General features: G+C 36.5%; 1 protein-coding gene across 1 annotated transcript in view; it reads right to left on the bottom strand.

The window, feature by feature from the left end:
• Positions 1-18,418, bottom strand: part of TPO (thyroid peroxidase) — a 37,489-nt gene that overhangs the window by 3,204 nt on the left and 15,867 nt on the right. Inside the window, exons 7-12 of the mRNA XM_061461814.1 lie at positions 13,524-14,039; positions 7,241-7,499; positions 6,563-6,733; positions 4,766-5,003; positions 795-1,003; positions 110-280 (exon numbers count right to left, since the gene is read on the bottom strand). Coding sequence (XP_061317798.1) covers positions 110-280; positions 795-1,003; positions 4,766-5,003; positions 6,563-6,733; positions 7,241-7,499; positions 13,524-14,039 — 1,564 coding nt within the window. The remainder of the gene's footprint in view (positions 1-109; positions 281-794; positions 1,004-4,765; positions 5,004-6,562; positions 6,734-7,240; positions 7,500-13,523; positions 14,040-18,418) is intronic.

Here is an 18,418-nt window from a genome sequence, read left to right as displayed (position 1 = left end):
GGGAGGGAGTTGACTACAAGGAGGGAGTTCACCTCTGATGAGCTGTGCTGGACTTTAGCATTTAGAAAATTCGAAACCACCACCAAGAAAAAAAATAAATAAAATATACCTATACAAACAGGAGCCTCAAAGTTCCATCCTTTACTTGTGCAGGTTAATTGCTCTTCTCCTTGTAATTGAAATCCATATTGACATGAATAAGTCACTGTAGATTTTCCAGTTTCTGAACAGTATACAAAATCACCATTTTCTACACTCTTTGGTGTTCCACATATTTCCTCTACAAATAAAAAGACTGTATTACAAACTTCAAAATAATTATCACTTTACCCTCACAATGACGGTCGACATTATTCTTCATCACTGCTACAAATTAATTTAAATTAAATTACTCATATGTTTTACGGTTATCAAGAATGTAATTGCTCATTTCTGGACAATAATTTATACAATGATTATAATTTATAAGGAATACCTCAGGTTTGGCTTATAAGCTTTGTAAAATTAACATCTTCTAACAGCATGTTGCGCATATGTTTTCTTTCATGTAAGAACTCTGTTGCCATAACATCTGAGTATTGCACAATCCATTCATGTTATCAGAATGAAGTTGAAAAACACTATATTTGTTACAGAGGAAGCTGAGAAAGGAGGAAACACCTAGATCTCATTTTTAAGTGGTAGAAATACCAAAGATCTGCATCAGACCAGTGATTCAAGACCTGCCAAAATCAAGGTCAGTTGTCTAATTACTCTCCTCTCCCATCAAAAAAGATAGATAATTACCATTTTACCTTCCTGATAAAATTCTTTCCAAGCTTCTAAATTCATCCCAGGTATATTGGCACAATGTTTAAAATCCTGTGGAAACTTTCCAAGTTGAAAGGCGTCTCCTGGCACTTCAGAAATTCCTGTATTATCACAAATGACGCGGGACAATGAGTGTTTCTTGAGTTCATGTTTTTGAGCTTCTGTGAAAACGTTATCATTTTCCCACCAAAATCTGGAAGAAACATTTTGAAAATATCAAATTCAAAGAGTTGATTATTCTTACTTTCACAATACCCTAAGTAAAAAGCCAAAAAGAAGAATTACAGCAGATGTACGTGGATAAAATTAAGCAGCACTATCTGCAGACTTAAATTTCCAGCTTGAAAGACACGAAAAGGCTAGTATAAGTCTGACCAATTCAGATGATGTGTAAAAGAAGTCAGCTGGTTAAAACTATTGATCAGTCACATTTGCAAAATTGTTTTTCATTGATGATACAGGGTCACAAAAGTTACAATCCTGAAGGAAAAACTTGGAAATGGATGCTTTATCTTAAGCACTCCAGCATTCACTGTGCAATGATAAGTTGTTTTAAGCATAAATTACAGGAGAATTACAGGAGCAGCTATAATAGATTTCCCTATACCGCAGTTTTTGAATTCTGCTTGGATTACTGAATGTTTCCTATGAAAACAGGAATTGCTGAATACTCCTCTGTTTAATATGGAGTTCTTAATTGCTAAAAAAGCTTTAGATATGCAGATTAATTATAGCAGAAAATTGTAAGACAGTAATTGTGCTTTTGATCATACAAAAAAAGTAAGCTAGGAGGACTGGCTGGAACAGAAAGGAGCTACTTTTTCCATGTTGTCAGATTGGGAGTGCAGTGCCAGAGCAGAAGAATGAGTTAGTGCTACCAAGGTGTATCTGTTATATTACATATAATATTCGTGTGTGCACACACAAATGGATATGTGTTTAAAAATAAAAGCAACAGGAAAGAAAACACTGGGAGAAAAAAGAGAAGATAAACATTATCATGACATGTAACGAATGGCAAAATAGTATTTCTGGAGAATCTGATAGCATATATGCATTAGTACATTAAACAGCGTTAAGCACTGCTAAAATGCTAAGATAGTTCCCTGTGGTACTCAGGCCAATTAGGATTTTCCCAAATTCTAGGCAGGATTTGTGGTAACATGTCATAGGACTATTAGCAGTAGAGTATGGATGTGTTCACATTGTACAAATTGACTGAATATTTAACACAAGACTCGGCAGTCCATAGTCCTGGGGTAATATGGCTGGAGTTTCTAAAAAAGCCTGTGGATTTTGTGTTTAATTTTTTCTGATCAGAAGCAAACAGCACTTTTGACTGTGGACTCTGTGTAAACTTGGCATGTGTGAAGTGTGTTAGGTTTTTTATGAGATATCTGATATGGTTCTAAGCAAATGGAAAGTCTGATAGTCGTGCTTGTGTTCTGGGCAACATGAGGGCTTCTGGTGTGCCCTGGAGGGGCTTTTCAGGTCAAAATGGATCCTACTGCCAAGAGGAGTGTATCAGTTAACTAAGGCAAGTGGATGGAAAATTTTGAAAAACTGTAGGCAAATAGTTACCTACAGCAGGACAATCTGGGGAGAAACCTGTCCCATTTTGCCTATAGTGGAGGGAGAGGAAATCTAAAGAAACAGGGATGGAGTGAATGTCCCACACCTCGGCAGGACTTTGACAAGAAAAGCAGGAGAGATGGAAGGGCTGAAGAGAGGTAAAAAAGAAAGATGTCTTCCTGCTATACCTCACTTGCACATGCTGTCCAGACTTCTCAGAACATCCTGGAACCTCACTGACTGTTCCCAGACCCTTTCCCATAACCAAAGCTATTAAAAACTTGGCTCCACTCATCTCTCTTATGCCTGTCATTTCCATGTGCATTAAAACCTATTCTACAAAATTCAGTTTTATATACACTGCTGAGAAGTCTTGAGCAGAAAATTATTTTTAATCTACCCATCGGATAGGTCTTTACTCTAGCAAAGGTTGTTCTGATTGATCTGTATCAGGTGAATTTTACAGTGTTAAAGTAAAAAAATGAAAGAGAAAAAAAGAAGAGGATCAAGCTTCCCTATTCTGGAGTGACAAAGTCAGTTCCAGAATTTTTGCCCAGCTATTGCAAATCCTGAGGTCACACAATGATTCAGAGTGGAAAGAGATAGAAAAAGAAAATCCAGACTGATGGAACAGAAACAATTTGTTCCAGGTGATTTGGTTGAGATTAAGACAGTGCCTAAGCTTAGTACATTGGAAAAATAAATCCCTTCATGTTCTGTCAGGTTACTGACAAAAGATTTTAAGTCTATCAGAATGGAGTTCAGTCAGTCAAAAATCCACTTAGTCCTGGTTTCTAGACTTAAACAAGTACATTAGAAGACATGTTTTGAAATCCATACTTACTGACATGTCAATTAACGTACCTAGTAAGCATGTAATTTACTGGTGCAGATGTAGATAATACTGTATCAGACAAGGCACTGCAATGAATGCCAGACTTTTCCATTCTTGAACCTACTGTGTGACAGCTATAACATGTTGTTCCACACTTCTAACTTCTCTTGGTTCCTTTAGTATTAATAACAGAATACCACTTTACATTTAAATTAGCTGACACAAACTTTATGACAGAAACTTGGGGAATTATTTTATTACTAGACTTCTCTTTTTCTCAGTTTGGAGATAATGTATTAAATTATACTTGTTTAATTAATGCTAGTTGTATTATAAGACAATGAATAATAAGTAGTGTCATAAGGCATAGAATAATGGAAGTAAGGCTTGGAAGGACCTTGAATAGTAAAGGCACAGAATTATGGAAGTAAGGCTTGAAAGGACCTTGGTAGATTATTGTTCCCCAGATAGGGTCAAATATGCCAAGTATACAATTCAGAGGACTTTCAACTGCATTTTTAACACAGCTGAGTGGAATGTTTGTTGTCTATCCAGTTTATGCTAATAAGATACCACCTTTATGATTAACATCGCTTTTTCCTGTGAGCTAATTAATTAACATTCTTTAAAGTTCAGATTTAAATTCTGCCTCTGATGCTTATTTACGTAATGATTTCTTTCTACAATAGTGACTTATGAGAGGAGCTTAAAGGTGAGCGTGAGGACCAGATGTACTTAAAATACCACTGCTAGCATGGTGTGAGCAGTTTAAAATTAGTCTTCTCCTGAGATTCAAAATTAATGCACAAGTACATGCTGGAAATGAAAAAGAGCTGGTTTTATAATAGCTTCAGGAGCAGAAGCAAGATATAAACTGCATCTTGTATCCCTTTGTGACTGAAGCTGCATTTCTCCTTCCTTCCTGGGGTGGAGGGTTGTACTGGCACAGGATCCTGGTGGTGGTAGTGCAGGGTTAGGTGAAAGGACATTCTATGCTGTGTCCAGTGAGGCAATTCTGGGAGAACTCTGCAGTCCTAGTTCACATAAGAACAGGTTCATGGTGCTTTTATTATTCCCTCTAGGATGCCTGAATTACAGCTCCTTGCCTATCCTGTCTGACTTTGCTTTGGTTGCCATGGAAAATGTCTAGGTTCTTCTAATTCCTGAGTCCAGTGTAGGCCTCAGGGACTGGATAGTTAATGGCTGCACAGTAGTATATCCATCCACACAGAAGTTAGCTGCCCCTGCCACAATTAATTGCTGGTGGCAACTTGCATTTCCACTTGGAGTGCAAAGTTGGACACCTTAGTAGTACAGAAAAAATCTCCACATCATCTGCAGTTGAGACTATACACAGACTGAAGAAGAATAAGCAGAAGTTCACCCAACAAAACTGAAGGAGCTAAGATAAAAATGTGGAAGCTGCAGGAAACATTTTTTTTTAAAGATATTTTGTCTTACGCTCTGGGAATGTCCTCAAATATCTGTAAAATCTCCATTGCTTCTGCGTTTTTTACACAAATGCTTCCACAGCATGAATAAACTCACCGGTCACCATCCCTTAGTGCTTTCATTTGCTTTCCAATTATACACGCAAACAGGGGACCAGTTCTAGCACCTGGAAGAAAGTCTTCTACAAGACCACCAAGCCAAACATCAATATTGCTAGGATTGTGGTACAATTCCATGATTTTTTCAGTGACATTTCGATTGGTTATTACTGTATTCAAGTCAGTGTGAGTTTCCAGTTTTGGTAAACCACAGAATTCTCGCCAGTCATTATAACCTGTAAACATTTTGTGGAAAAGAAGATTAGAGTTGACTGTTAAGCATGATATATAAAATTAATAAATTTAGAAGCACTGAATTCTGACAACCCTAACCATAGTCACAGGCATTTATGTCTAAAAATAGGACTATTATTATTGGTTAAATTGATCAGGGAAATGATGGCAGGATCTGAAACTAGAGGGTGAATTGCTGCATCATTCTCGTGAAGGTAAACAAAAGCTTAAAACAATTCTCCTATATTTAAGTAATGAAAACATGATAATAGATAACAGGAGCATGCACTATGTCTTGAGATTTCCAGAGTAGGAATACAGGAGTTAGATGAGAGTGGGCAGGAAATAACTTGAATGAAGTTAGTAACTAAAGCACTCTACTAAGCCGTATCACATTCCAGGGCACATGTCCAGCTATCTGGAAAATTGATTTCTTTTACTTCCTTTTACATCATTGCAATTAAAGTCCCTGACATTCCAACAAAACTTTAACTTCTGGTCTGGGACATCAAGCCTCCATTTCTACCCTTGTATAGCCAAGAACTTTAAACTCCAAGGCAGAGTCAGACTTCATTTCTACTGTCCAGGGCCAACAACATTTGTATTCTTAGCTGTGGAGTCATACAGGAGAAATGAAGAGGGTTGTCACCCAGAAACATAATGCCATTTGACAATCAGCCAGTCCTACCTTCATTACTAACATGTCGGGCTCAAAGAATAGAAGAGCAGGCTATGTTTGTTTCTTAATCATGCAGAACAGTGACCTGCTCAGGCAGCAGGGCAGGGCACCTTTAAAAATAAAAAGTCCCCAATTGCCATGATGAGGGTTGCTGCTTCTGTTCTCAAAAGCACACAGAGCTGGGAACCTACTGTATGTTTTCAACAGCCGTTGCAATCAAATTAAACTAAACGCCAGCAGTCTTCCTCTAAGCTAGTACACCCATGGCTTGATGAGCTAATGATACTTGACTGTTAGCTCAGTCTCCTCCTGGGCTGACTGTAGTAAATAAATTAGTGAAAAAGTCAGCACAAATATGTAATGTTACTTAAAATGAGGTGTACACCTAACTCAGCCATCTACACCACATGTACACCGCATGTACACCACATACACACCGCATGTACACCACATACACTACATGGAGACATCTCAACACCTCCTATGGTTGGTAGAGCCAATGAGGTTGTGTCTAAGTTGTCCTGTCCCACAGGCTGGGGGCAGTCTACTGATGGCAAGTAGCTCCTGCAGGCAGAAACCCCACTCCTCTGGAGCTGCTTCCAGCAAGAATAAGTCTCAGGTACCTACAGTGAGCACACCTAGGTCCACTCACTAGTAATGTCTGTCCTTCTAGATTCCAGGTTTAACAGATTAATTTCAAATGCTGTGGAAAATTTTGTTTTCATAAAAGTTAAGAATATTATCAACTTATATTTAAAAAGAGACTGAAGTTATTTTTCTGATTACCAAAACTATTATTTAAAACCTTAGGATTACATCCCAAATATAAACAGTTACAATTCTGTTACCAGTTGGAAGAAAATTCAAGAAAAATCAATAGACCTGGGAGTCCATGATCACGGCCACGCTGTAAATTTAATGATGATAAATCGAGTGAACCATTATTGGACAACACAAACAGTTTTTCTGTTAACTCCTCATTCAGCAGTTGATCTTGCACCTGCAGTTTTGCTGAATGTGCTAGAAGACCCCTTAGTAAAGGATCCAAGCCTCCTTTAAACATAAAAGTAATATAACATTACATCATATATATAAACCATTATAACTTTCTTAACACATGTGAATGCATATATGTCTCCATGGTTTTTAAACATTGGTCACACGGCTTTTACATTCAAACATATGAAAAATCTCTTTCAGGTTGAAATAGAAGTACTGGTGATATGAAAAGGCTCCATTTTTCTTCTTCATGTGTAAGAAAATTTGCAATCTGATAATAAAATAATCCACAAAAAAAAAAATATCTTCATCATCAATCACCAGTATATTGTCATTCTGCCAGACTGGTTTAATCTGGAGAGTAACTGTCGTCTGATTCAGACAACTATTTAACTCAGAATAATCATTCCAGTTCATGTTAGTAATCTGGAAGCCATTCAACAATTTAAATAAATGATGCAATTAAATAAATGTCCTTATTCTTAATTCAAGATAAGTAACTTTAAAAAAATTACAATATTCTGGAAAAAAAAGCCAAAGACATTTTAAATAAAACCATACCTTCTTTAATGAGCCTCCAAGGACTAAAGAAAACTTCATGCAAATGAAGATTTGGGAATTCTGGATCATCTAAATACTGTGCATTCAATCGCCTTACGATTGGTTGGATCGTTGCATGACCAAAACGAAAGGCAGCTGTTGAAAATACATTGGAAACTGTAGGATTCAATGTGGGATCATAACCTGTATAAGGGCCAATATACATATTAAAAGCATCTGGACCAATGATTTTGGGAATGTAATCTCTTAAAGTAATAATCTGAAAGAAAAGAAAAAAGAAACATATATCATACAGTGGCTTTATAGATGAATAGCAATGACTAATGCCTTTTTCTTCACTCATCTATGCACAAGCATTTGGCATGACTAAGAGCAGTATAAACTGGCAAAAAATGTCAGTCTTATTTTTGTAATAAGGAGACAAATGACAGAAAAGAATCAGTGGCACAGCTCAGTATAGTGCAGCAATCAGGCCTCTGTTAGCTCTTAGCATAAACGGTAGACCAAGTGTTGCTACTTAGAATACATGAGGGTAATCCAGCTCACAGGAAGTGTGCTGAGATTTAAAGCTTTGATTGTATAAATTGTAATGCCCTTTAAAATGGCAAAGAAATCATGAATTACTATAAAGTCTTTCAAAAATGATTGTAGATATGAAGAAATTTGATTTTAAGATATATATTTCTGACTCAGATCCTTTTTGCTAAATATTTGAAATGATCAGGCTTTAAAATTATGGTGCCCAGAATCCCTTGATGGACCTCTTACGCTAAACTCAAGCCAATTTATAAATTCCTAAAAAACACACTTCAAAATTGAAAATGCTGATAAACACTTTCTGTCAAACAATTTTGTAAGGTAACAGTATTACAGTTGCATGAAAAAATCATGTGAGTAATCATGACAAAACTCAATAAATTCATGGCTGAACTCAATGAAGTGTAATGGGATGAATACAAAACATATTGAACTCAATAAAATACCTTATAGATTCTACATAATATGCAATAAAATGTGCAGACAAATGTGTTTTGAGCTTGATATGGTGCATATTGAAAAACCAGTTGGCATAAAATGACGTTATGAAAAACTTGTATCTTTATTTTTAGGCACAGCAAAGAGACAAGCAAACCTCTCAAGAATTTGCTCACTTTTTTTAGAAGGCAGAGGTAAAAACCTCTTTATGTTTTCAGGTCAGGCCATGCAGTGAAAAAAAACATTAGAAGACAATAGGTTAGAATTCTTTTTACGGCTTCTTTAATGCAGCATATGAAGAAAATAATTGCTAGAAATTTAAACTGACACTATCATTTGAGAAGTTAATGTTTTTCTACATTCACAAAGGTTTTGCAAGATGAGAGTTCTTTCTAGTTTTAGATTCAGAGCTAGTTTTAACAAGCAAAGACTAAATAGAACTAGATTAGCCATAGACACAAACATCCTGATATGACTGGAATTTTTTGTTTCATTGTAAATAAAAACGCCCAAGGTGGCGTTTAAGATATTGTTTGTAATCCAAGCTTCTCTTAGAGTATGTTCCGCACACCATAGCATCAACTCCAAGCTCTGTAGAAGCCTCATGAAGAAATTAATTTTAATCAATAATGTCAATATTTCTACTGTCTCCGGGCAGTAATTGTTTCAGTGGTATAATTCCATGAAAACGATGATAAATGGGTTCTGTCTTTCAAAAGGAAGCTTACATGCTTACTGTTTAAATTACTTTAGCAGCATATATGACCAGATAGTAACAGAGTGATTAAGATTTAAATGATATTCAGTTAGTCATATCAGAGAAAATAAAATTCTGATTTCCTGGCAATTCATCTGATTACTTGGTAAGTACCCAGGCAGGGACAGAATCTGAGTGATTACTGTCAGAAAAGGTTCTGTACAGATTTTATGTCATATAAGTCACGTGTACACTGTTTATAAGAAAGTAATTGAACCCTGACCTGCAAACACAGTAATCATAGAATCAACTATTCTTAGTTAGGGTTGGAAAGAACCTTAAGATCATCTAGTGCCAAGCCCCCTGCCATGGGCAAGGACACCTCACACTAAACCATGCCACCCAAGGCTCTGTCCAGCCTGGCCTTGAACACTGCCAGGGATGGAGCAACCCAGTCCAGTGCCTCATCACCCTCACAGTAAAAAACTTCCTCCTTATATCCAATCTAAACTTCCCCTGTTTAAGTTTTAACCTGTTGCCCCTTGTCCTATCACTACAGTCCCTAATGAAGAGTCCCTCCCCAGCATCCTTGTAGGCCCCCTTCAGACACGAGAAGGCTGCTATGAGGTCTCCACGCAGCCTGCTCTTCTCCAGGCTGAACAGCCCCAACTTTCTCAGCCTATCTTCATATGGGACGTAATACTCCCAAGTTAAACAGGCTATTAGCCTGAAGTGCAACTTCCCTCTGATTTAGAAGGCAAAATTACAGGAGGGATTCCCAAGTGTCCTTATGAACCCAGCAAGCACCCTGGCTGGGTTTGCTTCCAGGCTGAGCCTCTTCCAGCAGAAGTCAGCCATACATCAGATATTTGGAAATAGGTTGCGTAATTTCAGATTATTTTTGAGAATTTCTTGTTCATGTGAAAAGTTATTTCAAATTTGGTGCAAAAAATACAGAAATTCATATCTCTTTTCATAAGGTTCAGCAGTCTTATCTTGTCCTTGTCAAAACCCCTCTAGTATTTTAAAAAGTGTGAATGGGGCACAGTCGATGGAAAACTGAAAACTAAAGGCTGGAAGAGACCACGTAAAAACACACGAAATACCATAAAAATAAGTGACCAAAAGTGAAACTCATTTTTGCCATTGGCCAGAGGAAGGAATAGTATCTCAATTCCATGCAAAAGAATAGTATCTCACTGAGGTAGCGAAGAACCAATTGAATGAAGCTCCTCCACTTGGGAAAGATCACAGAAAGAGGAAACCAAAACATAACAATGATATTTAATTCATTAAAGTGTTACACACAGTTGTTTTGAAGTTCTCACTGTAACTATTTAAGTCCTAAACTTTTATGTAAAGGTTGATTATATGAGACCTCAAGTTTTAATAAAAAATGATCACATTATAGTTCTATTAGTAGTCTGTACCACTCTATAATGTACTACATCTACAATGTGATACTCTACAAACATGAGTTATCATATTGTGCAACGCATACTCTTTTATAACATCTATAGTTTATCTATTTATCCTTTATAATTTCATAGAGTTTAAACTCTGAGGAAGTATCTAGTATTCTGATTTCACAACAAGTTTCATCTAAGTAAGCCATGCTGAGCCCAATAATTGTAGTTAACATATGTCAGCCTCAGAGGACACTTATTTTCAACCCACACCTAGGACAATGGCAGAGAAATAGAATGAAAGATACTCAGAGAACACAAGCAAATGTAGAAGGAAATTAAAAAAACACCTATCCACACACAAAAAATAAAGGCAGTTGCCAGCTGTAATTGAGATCAACTGGTAGCAACTCCATTAATTAAGAGATGGTTCCCTGATGCTGTGATAAATCAAAGAGAATTTGATTTAGATTGATCTGCAAAATTTCTGTTTCACTTTGACTAGTGCCATATCATTCAGCTTTCATAATCCAAATGGCCCATCAGGGAAACAGTCTCTGGAAGGAAGAGCACGTGTGCATGCAATTTCATTCTGCAAATCATCATGTACAAAGTACTAATGTTAAGACTGCAGCAGCTGGACTATTAACCTTTTTTTTTCTGTTTCATATACACTTTTTTTTTTTTTTTAAGGGAAGCAAATGTAAGCTATTTTCTTTCAAATAGCTTAAAAGGAGGAATCCTAATTTTACTTAACCTGTCAAAACAGGAATAAGCAAATCAAGCAGATGGTGTAATTTCAGTTAGTAAACAACAACGAAAAAATGTCTTTTTGCACAAAACATGAGGTAGATCAGGGTGTGCATTTTTACACTGTGTACTGCAGTGTTAATACTTTTGAGTTAAGCATGTATCATTCCCATAAAATACAAGGGGAGAGTTAACCACTGTTGTGGGTTATAAAAACTACTACTTATCAGTGAAACATGTCCACAATGCAATAAAAAAAATCTGTTTTCTGCAGGATATCAACAGGCATTTGTGATGTTTGGTAACTTTGTCAAGTTTCTATTATTAAATGCTTGGCACTAGAGATATTTATGGTGCCAAAAATCTTCCAGGAAGAACAGTATGCCTAGAGAGATTTTTTTAAATTCTTCTGGAATGAAGGGAAGGCTTTTTGTTCAACTCTCTATAATTACACAGCCACAAGCAAAAATTATGTTTGAAAGTATTCATTCCAAACAGAGAGAATTTTAGAAATGTGCAGCAACTGAGACAAAATGTTATAGGAGAAATATAAAGGTAACTTCAACTAGAGCTGTCATTAGTGTGTTGGTTAACATACCATATTAATAGAGATACTCCAATTATCTCCCTTGAATGATAATAAGCCAGCTAGATATAACTCAAATGGGTATCTAATGAGCCATAGGCAAATCTCATTAGCCTGTGATACTTACAGAAATAACGAGTAGCCCTGATTCATGTAGTGGATTGCCTTGCACAATATGATTTCTTTCAAGCCATGTTAGTGGACATAAATCAGAGGTGTATGAATTCTCAGAGACTCACTTTTGGATTTGTACTAACAAGTATTAACAACCCTTCTGACTTGTCAGTGCCATTATTTTAATGTAAACAGCAGTTTTACAGAAAAGGAGCAGACATGGTTAATGTAAACAAAATAAATATATGTATATATGTTTATATATATATAAAAGTCAAGCTTTTCAAAAGGACTGACTAAATACAGTTAAATAAAGTATGCTACTTTTCTATCTACTTATCTATCTGTAAGTGAAAATAACAACATGGCGGAGAATATAGGTGATTTCTTAAAGGAAATATTCTACGTATTCTACTGACAAAAATTGCGGCAGAAGAAAGGAAAATTGTTTTATCGGAACAGTGACATTTTCTTCCCTCCTTCCCCAATTTATCTTAAAAAACGTCTCTTAAAAAAAATAATTTAGAAGTATCAGAAACCATAGATAAGTCCCCTAGCCTTCAGTTTATTCTGAGCATTGCTCATCTGTTGTTATGGATTATAACAGACAGACTGAATTGCTGTGTTTTAGGTTGTCTAATTAAAGGCAAATCTCCATAAACGCAAAGGCCCCGGTGAGGCTTGGAGGAGCAGCATCAGGCAGAGCAACTTGAGTAACCAAACCATCTAAAAGGGGGCTCATGGGATTGTCCATTCCCCAAGGCCACCAGTGAGACCAGTCAAATCCCAGGTGTGAAACCCGCCAAGATAAGCCAGTGAAAGAAACTATCCTCTGAACCTCAAGAAAGCTGAAGAGGCTATTGCCTGCAGGTGTAGGAGTCCTTGTGGGCCAACACTTTCCCAGATGTGAGACAAGCTGTGCCATTCATTTTATGTGAGAACCAGCAAAGGTTCTGCCTTTGGTGTGTGAGGGTTGGTGTGGCCTGCTGTGTACACGTGTGTCCTCCCACACTGAATACAAGTACTGAGAGGAAAAAAATAAGTTCTGTGATTCTAAGTTAAAGCCTGCACAGCTAATTCAGGAGGGAAAATAAAATAAAATAATAAAATAACATAAAATAAATAAAATAAAATAGTCATATGCTGTGTAGAAATAGAATTTTCTAATTTTGGGTCTAATATAAATATTTATATGGTCTCTTTTCTTCAGTATTTTCCCATATTTATATCTCCTATCAAGAGTAGCCCTTGAAGTTTATTCATTAATGCTTTATTGAGAACTTCACAGGCATTTTTATGGAGGGAAGTTATTAATTTATATAATATGTATGAGAAAGTAAGCATTTTGAACTCAATGTAAATACAGAGACATTACTTTTAATTCTTTCCTTTACTAAAAAAAAACCACCCAAACAACCTGTAAAGAAATGCATCTGAAAAGGCTTCTTCAAAAGGCAAATAGACATCTGAGAAGCCGGAAAAAAGATGCAGCAGAATAGAAACTGCCATGAAAATCAGAACACTGAGAGGTCTGGCCACACTAAGGACCAGGATGTTGCATTCAGGAAAGTGAGAAACAGAGCAAACGTCAAAATTCGAAGCAGAGAAATAGGTGGCAAAGAAAAGGTTTCATGATATCGAAAGTCCCCCACAGATACATGTTTGAAGTTTTCTCATCAATTCTGTTTTGATATCAGCTCTGGTATTTACTTCAATTTGTAGATAAGCAAACAGATAAGCAAATAAGCAGCTAACCTGATGCAGAGCACCAATAATTTTTCGTGCTTCTTGGTACACTGTCTCAGCACTCCAGTGACCATTGATGTTTTTGAGGGCTCGGGCCATGCGGTTGTGCTCTCTCAGCCATAGTGTGTGCATAGCTGCCAGCGATGTGACCTCACTGGAGCGGCTGTCCCCAGCCATAAAGCATTCAATCCTCTCACCTTCACTTGCATTCAAATCTTGTGCACAAGGTGATGGGATGTGGTCTGTAAAAGGCAGGTATTCCCGATGGTTATCGTAATATTTATCATTTACTTTAAGAAGGCCTTCTTTGCTTGTTAAATTCCTCAGTTTGTTTTCAGCAGCAGGGGTACTGCCATAAACAGTAGAAGCATCAAGGAAAGAAGTTAAGCCATTGATCTGTTGTCTTGGATTTAGTGCTGACAGATTTCCAAAGAGAATACTGTGATCACCAGTGCCACATGCAGCAGATGAGCGGTAGAAGGGCAGGCAATCCATCCCTGTGGATAATGTATCATTGGTGGTCACCTGCATTGAAAAAAAAAAGAATATTTTCTGACATGAAAATAACAGTTGTGCATGTTAAATTAAATCTTGTCTAAATATTTTCATCATTTCTTTTCAGTTGTTCAGATCTCAACTACTGGAATGACATATTCTAAACTTGTAGAGATTGTTTTCTTTCAGATCTAAGCAGAGATGATTCAACCTTTTAAAGCAAAGACAAATGAAAACCAAAACATTTACTCTGTCAATGAGCCATAACTGCCTGTCAGTTCCAAGAGTTTAAAAAAGATTAACCTCAATTAAAAAGGTGATAACAATCATGAGTATGAGTTTCAAGGAATATAAATCTAGGGTTTTCTTATCAATTCATCAGATAACACTTAACAAAGCTGCTGAAATATCCCAGAAAAAAAATATCTTCAAAAATTTAACTAAGAGAAAATAAATATTTTGTACAGACACCTGAGATAACCCTTTTTATTATCTTTGCTTGATTTTAATTTTTTGAATCTCTTTGAGAAAAGACAGCAAATACTGCATACGTTAGAAAAAAAATTGTGCAATTTCTTCTTCATTCTTGTAAATAACGTAAAGATCAGTCTGTGAAGATAGAAGTCATTAAATTGGGGTTAAAAGTAACAAGGAATCTTTGGAATGGCATTCAAGAGCTTCATACAATAACATCTTAAACTCATTTATTATATCAAGTAAAATTTTCTTACTACTGAAAACTCATGTCAGTAGGGATTGATACCAATGAAGCATTTAAGAAAGCGTTTAATTTGTTTTTTAATTTTGTTTGGGGAAGAAATTCTTCCAATATTTATTCACTGCCTAGGTTTGGGCAAATCAAAATTGGTTATTTTTGAAGGAAATATGCAACTTTTTTCCTTCCTTTCACTGATTGCTGAAATCACTAATTTCTCTGCCTTGTGTTTTCTATTTAACATTTGTCTTTCTTATTAAATCTCTTGCTATTAGTGTGGCTTCTTTTCCCTTCAGATGGTAAAGTAAGCAGGAAGCTCATCTCATACAACAAATACCTGTACTAGACAGCCACAGGACTGTACGTATTTGCCTCCAGCTCCTAGTTACCAGTGAAGTCTGGGTACAAACTGGAACACAAGAGGTTCCACTTAAACTTGAGAAGAAACTTCTTCTCAGTGAGGGTGGCAGAACACTGGAACAGGCTGCCCAGGGAGGTTGTGGAGTCTCCTTCCCTGGAGACATTCAAAACCCGCCTGGACACATTCCTGTGTAACCTTATCTAGGTGTTCCTGCTCTGGCAGGGGGATTGGACTAGATGATCTTTCGAGGTCCCTTCCAATCTCTAGCATACTGTGATACCGTGATACTGTGAATTCAGGTATCATTGGGAAAAAAATGTATGAGACACCTTTAAGTTGTTAAACAGCAAGGTTCACAGCAAAACATATCAGCAGTGAATGAAGTTCATACTGAATAATTTTTAGTTAACTGTCTCTGCAATTTCAGTTCAAACCATTCTGTGTCACAGTGGAGAAAAACAGCAGTAATGAACATTAAGAGACCTGCATAATGCAGTTCTTTCCCTTTTCATGGAATAAGTAGTGTGCAGCCAGCAGCTGAATGGGCAGATGAGAGGTTCCTCATATTATTATTGTTCAAATGACATAAAAAATAATGTGAGAAAAAAAAGATCCCTTTCTGCTGAAATGGGTACAGAATCACTTCCCCCCTCACCTCCCCCAACCTAATGAATAATATTGATTAAAAAAAAATAATCATATGACTCCTTTCTTTGACTTGCATAATTCTAGAGGAAAAAATGTCGCAGTAAAACTCTCTTTGGACACAACAGTTTTCCTAGTTTAGCTGCACACTGAATTAACCTGTTGTTATATGTGCACAGTCAAACCTGCATATGGTGGAAGTCTTTTATGTGTAGAACAATGATAGGCACTAATTGTTTCAGTGTACCACAATGTCTGAACTGTTATTTCAGTTGAAGAAAAATCTGACTTATTGTGAACTTGTTCTACAGGAAATGACCTTGTCAAAGGACTTTTGCTGTAGAGTTTAAAGAAAATGTAGCTTATGGTTTATGAAAGTTTGCCAGTAAGGAAAACACAAATCTTTATTTGTGGACATGAAGCTAGGAAGAGAGTGAATGACCCCATCTGACAGTGAACTGCTTCTTGTGAAACATAAGAAAAAGGCAGGGGCTCACCTTGCTGGTTGGTTGGCACACACAGTGATCCATTTGCAGCTGAGACAGTAACCTGTCTTGTTACATGTCACCTTTCACAAATCACCTCACTTTTTTGTAGCCCTTTTTCTTTTCCACCTTTTTTTACCTGAACTGTCTGTAAGCTTTTCAGGATTGTATCTTACTAAGTGTATGCGCTGTGTCTAACTTATAGTCAGCAATGTAATTAGTAGTGAATGAAGTCAGTAGCTCTCCTATGAAAGTTTTTATAATGCTTTATTATGTCTCAGCTCTGACCCAATGTAATCATCTGGGGAATGACAGGTTATCTCCACAACCCTGTTTCATGTGTCAGGCTGCTGCAAAAGAAGTATAAACTAAAGCTAGTGATTTTTTTTTTTTTTTTTATTTTTTACATTATGTGATTCTGAAAAGATAAAGAATGTTAAAGCTCTACCAGAAGCTACAGGCTTGATGTGAGAACCACTGAGTGAAATTTTATAGCTTTTACCTTGAAAATGTTCAGAATAGAAAATCATAATTGTTCCGGCTAACCTATTAATCATTTACCTACACTTATTATTGATATTAATGCACAACCACAATTTTCATTCCTTCATTGAATTGCACTGACTCAGAACATTTTCCACACAGCTTCCCTAACCTGAATACTCAGGAGCTTCCTCTCCTTGGTGAAACTGGCCGAGAGGGCATACAGCTGTAAGCACAGCTGTCCTTCTCCATGGGTGGGTTGTCTCTTGGGTGCCACTGTTCTAGGAACACAGCAAGAGTGCAAACTGGAGCCTCTGTGTTTACATTGTGGATAATATGTTATTGATTTCACTCTCTTTGGAAGCCAGGCACAATTTCTTCATATAAAAAATGAATGTATAAAGCTAACTGTGTCAGTTTTCCAAACATTTAATAGGTGGAGATTGGTTTTAATTAAGATTTCAGGAAGAAGATCAGTTCCAGGGGGTAACAGCGTTTTGTTTCACTGTTAAATAAATAGTTTCTCTGGTCATACTAATAACTAACCTCTCTTTTTTTTTTTCTTTTTTTTCTTTCTTTCTTTAAGTACAATGTCTATTCTTTGCCTTTGACCAAAAAAAAAAAAAAAAAAAAGTCAGAAAATACTAGACATATAATAAAAGCAAAAGAACAACCATGTTCACATCTGTCCTTCTAAGGTGTGAATAACAAAATAATCACAAAGTGGAGCTGAAAAATGCATGGGACTGTGATCATGTAATGAATCCACAAGTTGGGTAATTTGCCTAATAATCTCAGGGTTGTGTCTGAACTTTTATATATCCACACACTATGGCCATTCTGACTATGAAACTCTAACTCCCAGCAGTAGGCATGGGTATGCTTTGACCTTCTTTGCCTCCTAGGCTACATTTCAGTGCTAAATTTCATATATGTATGCATAACTTGCCTTTAAGAACATCCTTGAAACACACTGTGATGAATCTCTTCACAGCTCCCTTGTTTAGAGCACTGAAGGATGCACTTTTGGACCTAAGCCATGGTAATCTGTGCAGCTTCTTTCTCCCTGCACCATAATGCCTCCACCTTAATGCTAGCCTTGGAGTGCTTTATTAAAGAACCCTTAAATTGTCTCTTTTTTAAGCAGGTAGGATTTCTGGGCTTGAACTAGTCAGGGTTCAGTGATTAGACTTCTATGGTCCCTGTGATTCACATTTGATTGAAGTTATGGTCAACAGTATGAGACTTTTCAATTTAAAAATTCATTTAGTAATAAAAAATGTGGAGGCTTTGTATATAAAGATTAATATTAAATGTGTCATTTCAAAGAATACGTCATTAACATATAAACATAAGCTTTTGAAGACTTTTGCAGTTTTATATCTACAGCAAACTGACTTTTTTAAAAAAAGAGTCAATACACAGCTATATTGTGCCATATGGATATGATGTCTCCTTCGTCATATCTTAGGAAGCACTGCTGGTCAGATTCTGAACTTCTGCCCTAACCTCTCTTGGTAAGACTTTGAGAATGGGAATGTTTCTAAAGCTACTACTTAATAGCATAAACAGAATAATTCTTTCCTTACCCCAGATGGAAATTTAAGACAGTAAACTAGAGATTTTTGTCAGAACTATAGAAAACTCATTGTAATTAGGATTATTGTGGCCAAATCAGGTTAGCTGGTCACTGAGAGTCCTGAGACTAATTCTTTAAGAA

Source organism: Pezoporus flaviventris, unplaced genomic scaffold, assembly GCF_033815535.1.
Source record: "Pezoporus flaviventris isolate CSIRO_AGI_PZ_B2104156 unplaced genomic scaffold, CSIRO_AGI_Pfla_v1 ptg000031l, whole genome shotgun sequence".
Classification (NCBI taxonomy): Eukaryota; Metazoa; Chordata; class Aves; order Psittaciformes; family Psittacidae; genus Pezoporus; species Pezoporus flaviventris.
Note: the sequence above shows the minus strand (reverse complement) of the source record. Positions and strands in the feature narration are given on the sequence as shown.